Source organism: Oncorhynchus tshawytscha, linkage group LG21, assembly GCF_018296145.1.
Source record: "Oncorhynchus tshawytscha isolate Ot180627B linkage group LG21, Otsh_v2.0, whole genome shotgun sequence".
In the NCBI taxonomy this organism is placed as follows: domain Eukaryota; kingdom Metazoa; phylum Chordata; class Actinopteri; order Salmoniformes; family Salmonidae; genus Oncorhynchus; species Oncorhynchus tshawytscha.
In genome coordinates, this window is record NC_056449.1 from 20219257 (window position 1) to 20230369 (window position 11113).

General features: G+C 41.2%; 1 protein-coding gene across 2 annotated transcripts; it reads left to right on the forward strand.

Moving 5' to 3' along the window:
• Positions 1 to 5200: 5200 nt before the first annotated feature.
• LOC112221084 (C1GALT1-specific chaperone 1) lies at positions 5201 to 7303 on the forward strand. 2 transcript variants are annotated; one of them, XM_042303184.1, is made up of 2 exons: positions 5201 to 5453; positions 5865 to 7303. In XM_042303184.1, exon 2 carries the CDS (start codon positions 5883 to 5885, stop codon positions 6834 to 6836), a length of 954 nt encoding a protein of 317 aa, XP_042159118.1. In that variant the 5' UTR covers positions 5201 to 5453; positions 5865 to 5882; the 3' UTR covers positions 6837 to 7303. The 2 variants fall into 2 exon arrangements, with proteins under 2 accessions (XP_042159118.1, XP_024238950.1); XM_024383182.2 differs by having other exon boundaries at positions 5306 to 5449.
• The last annotated feature ends 3810 nt before the right edge of the window (positions 7304 to 11113 follow it).

The following is an 11113-nucleotide window of genomic DNA, read 5'->3' on the forward strand; positions in this document are numbered from 1 at the left end:
ATGCATAGGGATCTAAGAATGAATACCAGCAATCTAAACACTATAAATGATACCAAGAAAAGATGAGACATCTTACAGCATGTCTCATAAGGAAGGTTCAGCTAGACATGCCCTAAAATAGAACATCATAGACATGGTCAGATCAAAAGAATTCAAAGATACCACCGATTCTCTTGCCTACCTTCTTGGGGTTCCAAGCTTGTGTCTGGATACAGTGGTAGAGCATGTCTGGCAGGGCAAATAACAGCTAAAAAGTAGAACAGTGCTAAGGACAGCATGATGACAAAAGCTTATGTGGCTCTGTACTGCACTACTTTATCTTGACTAGGAACTTCACTTTTATATCTTTTCGACCATCCATCACGACGGGATCGATACATCGTCATGTCACCCAGTCTCAGTCTTAATGGTTTGGACGTGATGGGCCCATCATCATGAACACAATTCAAGGGGCTCTGTCAAAGCAACTGGGGCCTATCTCTGCTTGTTCAGAGGGCCCTACAAATGTTTCCTCTCCAATAACAATCAGTGGCCAGTCATCAACCTCAAATTCTTTATATGTGACTGAAACCATTTTCTTGTTCTAATGGGTTGTTCATCCTACCCCAGACAACATGGTGGAACAGCATGTATCACTGTTCTGATCAAGGCCCCTTTTAAGCACAGAGACTCTTTAGAAATATGTTGTGGTCTCTTTGTTTATTTCTTTGTCTTACCCTTTGTCTTACACTCTCAGAAAAAAAGAGTATGGTTAGGGTACAGTATTGTTCCCCGGGGTATAAAACCACACCCTTCATTAGCATATTTCCCAGCATGCTGTATTGCTAGTTTATTTTTTATTTTTTAATTCAACATGTTTGTTTTTAGATGCACATTGTGTGTTTTTGCATGTACATTGATTGATTGATAGATTGATCTTATGTTACACAAAGACAAAAAACATTCTTTTTCAAATGACTAATCCAATCTATTAGTAATTATTGCACTGAGATAGTTGTTCCTGTTTAAATGGTTTAGCTAATCTCATTTAGAAACTGATACTGTGGCAGTCATGCTAAATGCATGTTGTGGGTGATTAAAGGGTGACATTTTGGGATTTCTTCACTTCAAACAGGAATAAATATAACTTTGCAAACCAGCATAATGTAATTTAACTGATTTCAGATTACTGTGTTGGGATAAAACTAGACTGTTAAAGTATGGCTTTATGATATGTGTAATGTATTGTCATAAAAGGTTCTATGATAAAATATTAATTTAGGCACTTGGTGAAGGCTACAGGACTGAAAGCCATTGAATGAAACAACCATGTTTCATCCCCTGAGGCAGTGGTTCCCAAACTTTTTTGGTTACTGTACCACCAAATGAATTTTACTCTGGATGGAGTACTCCTGAAGTACCCTCTCATCTGCATTTTAGTACCCCAAGTTGGGAACCACTGCTCTAAAGTATACTATTGGCTCTTAATGGTATGAACTGCGAGGGTACAATTAGGTACCTATAACTAAAGGTACAATGGACATACCTTACAGGGTTCCACTAAAGTGACAAGCATTTGTACCCCTTTAAGTAACAGTTGTCTACATCATTTTGTGTTTAGAGACCATCATTAGGCAAGCTTCAGGGAAATCGCTCACTCGGTAGTCTTCAGCCATTTCTCATTGTCCTAACATGACACCCAATTACTGGCAAAGATAATTGTGTGCCCTGCTTTTCTAATGTCAGTTTATATGGGAAGTCATTTGAATGCTGTACATAAATAAATAAATATTGTTGTATATGTATTTGCAAAACTATCCAATCATTTACATTTCACACATAACCTTGATCATACATAACCTTGTGATCCGTAGAAAATAGAACACTAAAGTTCAAAAGGGCACAAAGAATGACATAGGGTGGTGTGTCATTGCTCTGAGTTTTAGCGGTCTCTTTGTCAAAATGAAAGGTTTCTAATAAACAGGAAATAGGAGTATGGTCAAAAGGCCCAGACTGTTGTAAGTGATTGATAAGGTTATCATAAGCGTGTCTGCACAGGTTTCTGTTGAAATTACTGTTGAAAGCAATCTGGTGTCTCGCAAAACATCACAGGTGTCAAACTCCACGGGGCCGAGTGGCTGCGGGTTTTAGCTCCCCCCTTGTACTTCATTGATGAATTAAGGTCACTGGTTAGTAAGGAACTCCCCAAACATGGTTGTCTAGAGCTTAATTGAAAGGAAAAAACAAAATGAATGAGTTTGAGTTTGACACACCTGGTGTACATCATCTCAACTGCTCATTCTTAGGTGAAACATTTTGCTGAAAGTAAGAAGAACTTCCTACATACAGTATTGTGGTTCTCAATTTCAAAATAAAAACCATGTATGATGTTTCAAAGTCTAATTTCAATGTAAGGCTATATAAAATAAAATGTTATATGGCGAGTTATGTCATCCATGTAAGTTTGTACCATGGCTTTGAATCTGGTTTGCATCAACATAACTGGAATTTGATATATTCAACACGTAGTTTAAGCTGACATAAGACATAATTCTTTGCTTTTTTGTGTGCTTTTTATCTCACTGCCACAGAGATGAGCTGTCAATGATAAGTGAGTCACATGACTTCAGAACCAGGAAGTGGGTGAGGAACACTGAGCTGATCCCAGGCAGTGTTTCCTTGTTGTATATAACTTTTTTTACCAGTTGTAGGTATATTGTCATTATGGAGACACCTTTTTCCAACCCATCTTCCATAAAACATATTAATACACTAGAACTGATGCACATCAATAAATAATGGAGACAAAGCACTGGAACAAGACGTTGGGCGCATTACATAAATTCGCTCGGAGGTGGTTAAAACATGCATTCTAATGTCGACTGCTTAATTTGAAAGAAAACGGTATCAAGCGAAGTGCTTTATGCATGTTCAGTTATTCGGTCTCGGGGGCTGCCCGAATGGAAATGTGAAGTTATGGGGAAAAGGCCTCAATGAGACTGACATTAGGCTAAATGTGAAGAACTATACATTTGCCTCTGTTGGCCATCAAGTAGCCTTAATGTATATGCCATTGTAGGCTACCATTTGATACAATAAATATGTTGAAATGACGATATCACTGGAGTCATTGCAAATCAATTTGTGGCACTTGTGTAGCCTACCTGGAGCTGGCAAACTAATTTAATAAATATAGCCTATAACTTCAGTTTATTGTTGTTGTAACCTTGTGTTACTATGCAATTATTAATGGACATGTTTAGTTAATTAAATTTGAAATTTTCAAAGCTCTATCGCAATTGCCGATCAGTTGATAGAAAGCATCAGATTGACGTTAACGTCAGATTAGGTTACAGGTTAAAAAAAATGTAAAAAAGTAAACACTAGCTGTTGTTGACAAGTATATTCAGTTCATATACATATTATTAATATTTAATTCAGTGATTGCAATGCTTACCCCATCCTCAGTAACCTATTCCAGCAGGCTATTGATAAACACAAGCCCTTCTTACCTCTTCATCACCTCGCTATTCATGTTGAATAAATTAGTCTGTTAATTTGAACTAAGCAAGCTGCTAAATCGTTCAGTTTACACTTGCCTCATGTCTAGGCCACTGTAGACTATCTGAAATTAGATGTAGGCCTATCAGAGGCTATAGTCTACCTGCTTTTATCAAAGCAAACCATGGCAAAATTGAATTACAATCATAAACCAAGATTTTAATCTGTAGCCCATGCCTATCGGAAGGATAAATCAATCTGCAAATGGGCCATTTGTAGTCTTAACATTTGGCACATAATAACAGCACAATTGCAAGAAAATAGCCTACATTAGTTTTTTTATGTTCATCCAAGTTTTTCTTGCTCATATCTACAGTTATCTACAGTTATGCACATGTGCAAAGGGGATTTATTTACAATTATAAACCTGGTTCGAGCCCTGAATGCTGATTGGCTGAAAGCCATGGGATATTTAAGCAATTAGGCCCGAGGGGGTGAGGTATATGGCCAATATACCACGGCTAAGGGCTGTTATTAGTCACGATGCAACGCAAAGTGCCTATGTACAGCCCTTAGCCGTAGTATATTGGCCATATCTCACAATCCCCCCGAGGGACCTGACTGCTATTATAAACTGGTTACCAATGTAATTAGAGCAGTTAAAATAAATGTTTTGTCATATCCGTGGTATACGGTCTGATATAAGACAGCTGTCAGCCAATCAGCATTCAGGGTTCGAACCACCCAGTTTATAACAGACCATATACCAGGGGTATGACAAAATATTACTTTTTACTGTTATAATTACGTTGCTAACCAGTTTATAATAGCAATAAGACACCTCCGGGGTTTGCGGTATATGGCCAATATACCACGGCTAACAGCTGTAGCCAGGCACTCCGAGTTGCGTCATGCTTAAGAACAGCCCTTAGCCGTAGTATATTAGCCATATACCATACCCCCTTGTGCAAATGATCTGGTGAGTTTAATGAGAGCGATTATCTTTTCTCTTGCCACATATTCAAATTCCTTTATTACGTCACGTCATATCTTGCAATAATTATTATTTTTGAGGAAACCTACATTTTGCTTCTATCGTCGTTACAAGTTACTATGATATTCTTTCTTAGTTGGCTCGATAATGTTATAGAAAAAAGTTTTATTGTATATATATGGCCTCCTCTCGCTGTGAAAAAATTAATTGGGTTAGTTTTCAAGCCTTTTGGGCAGGTCTTGAGTGGTCATTGGGCTAGAAATATTTGCTTGACCTGGCAACCGTGATCCCAGTGAGTAAGTAGTAGAGTTGTGTCAGTACAGAGGGATAGGCCATTAAGTGTTTTGAGCTTCAGTAAGGTTGGCTTCTTAGCTTTCATACCAATGGTTATCATCTGTATTGCAGAAATGGAACATAAATCACGGAAAATAGATGTTGGCGGTGGCAGCTGCAGAGAAGTATTTGGGTAAACAAGATTTGACTTCTGAAGAGTTACAGGGTGTGTTGAGTTGGGGTGCCCCATCCTTCCAGGCCATAGGCATGGTGCGGGAGAAAATAGAGTCAAAGTAGTGGAATGGGGTAGTGTTTTTTTTAATGAGTGTAGGTGTGGCAGCTGCAGTGAAGTACCTGGGTGTATGAGATTTTACCGCAGAAGAGTTATAAGATGTTTTGAGATTCTTTATGAAATAGCGGTATATAGGTGTATGGTTGTTTGGTGTGCAATTTTATTATTTCCCCCCCATTTAATTTTTTGTATCACAAATGCAAAGTGATTGAACACAGTAGGTGGCGGCATTCATAAACAAGGTGTGCGAACGCCATGATAGCAAAGAAGAAGAACCCGGAAGTTAGTTGTGTTTGTAAATCCAACAGCTAGCTTGCAACCCTGAGGTATATCAGCATACGGAAACCTCCTTCGACAGGAGTGGAAACAAAAAAGGAAAGGAGGGAATTCTCTGTCAGCTGCAATCGTTTGTAGGTAAGTGTTTTCTCTATTTTTTTTTTTTGGGGGGGGTTTGAAACGTTTCTCTTAATGAGATGCCTTTTTGTGACTATAGCTAATCTAGCTAGCTATCTGTAACGTTCGCTAGAAATCAAGCTAACTAGCTATTCGCCTTGCTTCATTACTTGTAACCTGCTTGTCAAGTTATAGCTAGGGTAGCCAGCCAGCCATGAAATAGTTTTATAGTTTTGCACTGACAGTTGAGTCATGTCCTTGCTAGTGCTAACAGCAAAACGTTAGCTTGCTAACAGTAGTTAGCTAGCAACACACTCGAATAACATGAAATGACAGTCATTGTTAGGTATGTAACTAGCGTGTTCTTTAACGGTCATGAGTATCCAGTTTGATTAGTAATATGGTGAATTAATGGTTTGTTCCTACTTTCAGCGTGTACTGTTGCCAAACATGTTGACGGAAGGCAGCTCCTTTGTGAAGGGGATAGCCCTGGGAGGCACATTCTGCCTGTTGTTGTCCCTGTTGGGGAGCTTTGCACCAGGCATGCAGTCCAGCCCAGAGGACCACCACCACCACCACATCAAGGCTCCCACCAAGGACGAGCTACAGAGCCTGTCTGATTCCCAGATGGTGGAGCTGAGCCAGAGAGTGCGAGTCTATTGCGTCATCATGGTTCAGCCTTCTGTCCTGGTGTATTGGTCCACAGCCAAGGACACCTGGGGTAAACACTGCGACCAAGCCGTATTCTACAGCTCTGAGTCGGCCAAAGCTCTGGAAGCGGTGGACCTTAAGGAACAGGACGAGTGGGCCAAGTTGCGCAAGGCCCTGAAGCATGCGTATGACAATGCCGGCGACCTGCGCTGGTTCTTCGTGGCGCGGCCCACCACCTTCGCCATTATCGAGAACCTCAAGTATCTCATTCTGGCCAAGGACCCCAACGAGCCCTTCTACATTGGCCATGCCATGAAATCGGGTGAACTGGAGTACGTGGAGTACCAGAGCGGCATTGTGCTGAGCTATGAGGCACTCAAGAGGCTGGTGAATGTGTTCAAGGATGAGGAGAAGTGTCCGGAGCGAGGCAGAGCCCTGTGGAAGCTGAGCGAGGAGAAACAATTAGCTATATGTCTGAAGTACACCGGAGTCTTTGCAGAGAATGGTGAGGACACACAGGGTAAGGGCCTGTTCAACAGTAAGAGTGTGGGTTCACTCATCCAAGACAGCATGGACAAAAAAAACTTGGATGTGGTGGAGGGCTGCTGCTCGGACTTAGCCATCACCTTCAGCGGAATGTCACCAAACCAGATGCAGGTCATGATGTTTGGAGTTTACAGACTACGCCCGTATGGGCACAACTTTCATGATTCCTTGATATTCCTGCCCCCTGAGGGCTCTGACAATGATTAAAGTGCAAGGCTTCCCACTTTGGGGCAGATATGGCATTAACCAGACTGCTGCTGTCAAGTGAATAAAGACAGTTTTCTTATTCAGTTTGTGAGCGTGAGGGAGGTTGGCAAGTACTCGAGGGAGGCAAATCATTATTCTTAGTCTTTTATACCTTTTTGAATTTGCACTCTGCACATAATACCATTGTGGAAAAGTAATGAACAGATGAAGAAATTTGAAGAGCAAATGTGCCACACATTCCACAGAGGGCCAAGTGTCTGCAGTCTTGCTCCAACCTTGTACTTGATAGATGAATCAAGGTCACTAATTAGTAAGGAACTCCCCTTGCATGGTTTAACACTCCATGGAATGAGTTTGACATTCCTGTCATCTAGAGTATACATAATTTTCGTTAACACAATTGAAATTTTTATTGGTATTTGTGGCTGATTTAGTTTAGGCTATTAAACTCAACAAAAATAAATGTCCTCACTGTCAACTACGTTTATTTTCAGCAAACTTAACTTGTAAATATTTGTATGAACATAAGATTCAACAACTGAGACATAAACTGAACAAGTTCCACAGACATGTGACAAACAGAAATGGAATAATGTGTCCCTGAACAAAGGGGGGTCAAAAATAAGTCTATCTGGTGGCCACCAGCTGCATTAAGTACTGCAGTGCATCTCCTCATGGACTGCACCAGATTTTCCAGTTCTTGCTGTGAGATGTTATCCCACTCTTCCACCAAGGCACCTGCAAATTCCCTGACATTTCTGGGGAGGGGAATGGCCATAGCCCTCACCCTCCAATCCAACAGGTCCCAGGTGTGCTCAATGGGATTGAGTTCCGGGCTCTTTGCTGGCCATGGCAGAACACTGACATTCCTGTCTTGCCTGAAATCATGCACAGAATGAGCAGTATGGCTGGTGGCATTGTCATTCTGGAGGGTCATGTCAGGATGAGCCTGCAGGAAGGGTACCACATGAGGGAGGAGGATGTCTTCCCTGTAACGCACAGTGTTGAGATTGCCTGCAATGATAACAAGCTCAGTCTGATGATGCTATGCCACACCGCCCCAGACCACGACAGACCCTCCACCTCCAAATCGATCCTGTTCCAGAGTACAGGCCTCGGTGTAACGCTCATTCTTTCGACGATAAACGCGAATCCGACCATCACCCCTGGTGAGACAAAACCGCGACTCGTCAGTGAAGAGCACTTTTTGCCAGTTCTGTCTGGTCCAGTGATGGTGGGTTTGTGCACATAGGTGACGTTGTTGCCGGTGATGTCTGGTGAGAACCTGCCTTACAATAGGCCTACAAGCCCTCAGTCCAGCCTCTCTCAGCATATTGCAGACAGTCTGAGCACTGATGGAGGGATTGTGCGTTCCTGGTGTAACTCGGGCAGTTGTTGCCATCCTATACCTGTCCCGCAGGTGTGATGTTCGGCTTTACCGATCCTGTGCAGGTATTGTAACACGTGGTCTGCCACTGCGAGGACCATCCGCTGTCCTTCCTGTCTCCCTGTAGCGCTGTCTTAGGCATCTCACAGTACAGACATGGCAATTTATTGCCCTGGCCACATCTGCAGTCCTCATGCCTCCTTGCAGCATGCCTAAGGCACATTCACGCGGATGAACAGGGACCCTGGGCATCTTTCTTTTGGTATTTTTCCAGAGTCAGTAGAAAGGCCTCTTTAGTGTCCTACGTTTTTCATAACTGTGACCTTAATTGCCTACCCGTCTGTAAGCTGTTAGTGTCTTAACGACCGTTCCACAATTGTAAAAGAAAGAAAAGCATGAAAGTGTTTAAACCCTTTACAATGAATATCTGAAGTTATTTGGAATTTTATGAATTATCTTTGAAAGTCAGGGTCTTGAAAAAGGGACATTTCTTTTTTTTGCTGAGTTTATAAGGCCACATGGAGTGAACATTTTGAAATAATCTTGAAGTATTGAGATGTCTCTAAACAGTTTGCTACACATGATTGGTTGCTACCATTGTAATAGAAATTGTTGGATTTGTTTGTTTCATTTTGGGGTAACTATTTTACTCACTTGAAACACCTGATGAAATAAATTGGCAGCCATGTTTATCCTCATACCAAAAACTAAATGAAATTAATTGTTCTGCTGACTTGCTGCATTTAGTCATAATGGGAAATCATAGTTCTTACTGACAAGTGCTAAACCAAATACTGAGCACTGTAAAGCCAAATAGGCCTTTCTCATAGTGAAGCAGTTTCTTACCCCTTGTTATTGATACGCTAATAGATATACACGCACAGTGCTTTCAGGAAAGTATTCAGACCCCTTGACCTTTTCCACATGGTTACGTTAGCCTTTTTCTAAAATGTTTTCCCCCCTAAATCTACACACACTACCCCATAATGACGATGCAAAAACAGGTTGACATTTTTGCAAATTATAAAAAGATCACATTTACAAGTATTCAGACCCTTACTCAGTACTTTAAAGCATCTTTGGCAGCGATTACAGCCTTGAGTCTTCTTGCACAGCTATTTTCAGGTCCCTCCAGTTGTTCGTCCAGGTTTGGGCTGGGCCACTCAAGGACATTCTGAACCAGGTTTTCCTCTAGGATTTTGCTGTTTTTAAAGTCATCATTGGCCTCATTGTGAAATCCCGGAGCAGTTTCCTTCCTCTCCGGCAACTGAGTTAGGAAGAACGCCTGTATCTTTGTGGTGACGGTGTATTGATACACCATCAAATGTAATTAATAACTTCACCATGCTCAAAGGAATATTCAACATCTGCTTTAAAAAAACAAAAACATTAACAATAGGTTCCCTTTGCGATGCATTGGAAAAGCTCCCTGGTCTTTGTGGTTGAATCAGTTTAATTCACTGCTTGAGCTTACAATTATCTGTATGTGTGGGGGACAGATGAGGTAGTCATTCATATTATACACAGTGAGTCCATGCAACTTATGACTTGATAAGCACATTTTTACTCCTAAACTCTTAGGATTGCCATAGAAAAGGGGTTGAATACTTAACTCAGGACATTTATACAGGTATTCTGTGTAGGCCATTGACATCTCAATCCATTTTAAATTCCGGCTGTAACAAAATGTGGAAAAAGTCAAGGGGTGTGAATACTTTGAAGACACTATATATAAACCATTAGGAACACCTGCTCTTTCCATGAGACTGACCAGGTGAAAGTTATTCATGTCACTTGTTAAATCCACTTCCATCAGTGTAGATGAAGTGGAGGAGACAAGTTAAAGAAGGATTTTTAAGTCTTGACATGGATTGTTGCCCATTGCAAGACAAAAGATTTTAAATGACTTTGAACAGGGGTAGTAGGTGCCAGGCACACCGGTTTGAGTGTGTCAGGAAATGCAACTAGACTGGTTCACGCTCAACAGTTTCCCGTGTGTATCAATGGTCCACCACCCAAATGACATCCAGCCAACTTGACACAACTGCGGGAAGCATCGGAGTCAATGCCGACGAATTGAAGCTGTTCTGAAAGCAAAAGTGGGTGCAAGTCAATATTAGGAAGGTGTTCCTAATGTTTTGTACACTTCTTTTTGGGACTAATGATATGTAATATGGCTAAGTCTGAATTTTTGAAGGACATAAATGCTTGTCCGGCCCATTCCTTAATACCCCACTATCTGATAACTGGCTCAAACTGTAACCCTCATTTTGTAATCAGTTAATTTGCACCAGTATATCTGTGTCCATTATATTTTATGTGGAAGTATTCTATGGATTTTGTTTTCACTGATGTCAAAGCCCTAATTTCATACCCATAACCTTTAAATGCCTACTGAGATTGGAAAGCAGGTATGACAGGTTTTTCCAAGGCCAAGTCTGCTTTTCAGTCGAGACCATGCAAGGAGACATCTTCTCTACCGATTTCCCAATGCTGTCAGAACAGGACCACGGCTGTATCCAACAACCAATAGGTGGTTCTCAATTGGGAGAAAGTCTGCTTTGTGACCTGAAAAGGGGCTGACATATGTAGGAGTGTGAATTTGTTAATAAGCAGGTGTGCTATCGAGGAGAAGCGGACAACTATCCTCTTGGCTCCCTATCGCTGAAGCCTTTTGAAATCTGCCACACCCCTTTTGAATAATTTCTGAGAAATGCGCACACGTTTAAAAACACGCCTGTTCATGCCCCATCAAGCGTCATTGTACACCCTGTAATAGATTTAATATGGACAAGTGTCAGCTAGATTGCTTGTTTTCTCATACATACAACACCTGAAATGTTGAATGTGACCATTTTTATTTATTTTGGGAGTTTCTTCAGTTAGCCTC

Coding starts and splice junctions, on each gene's coding strand:
- LOC112221084 (XM_042303184.1), top strand. CDS start 5,883: ATGTTGACGGAAGGCAGCTCCTTTGTGAAGGGGATAGCCCTGGGAGGC.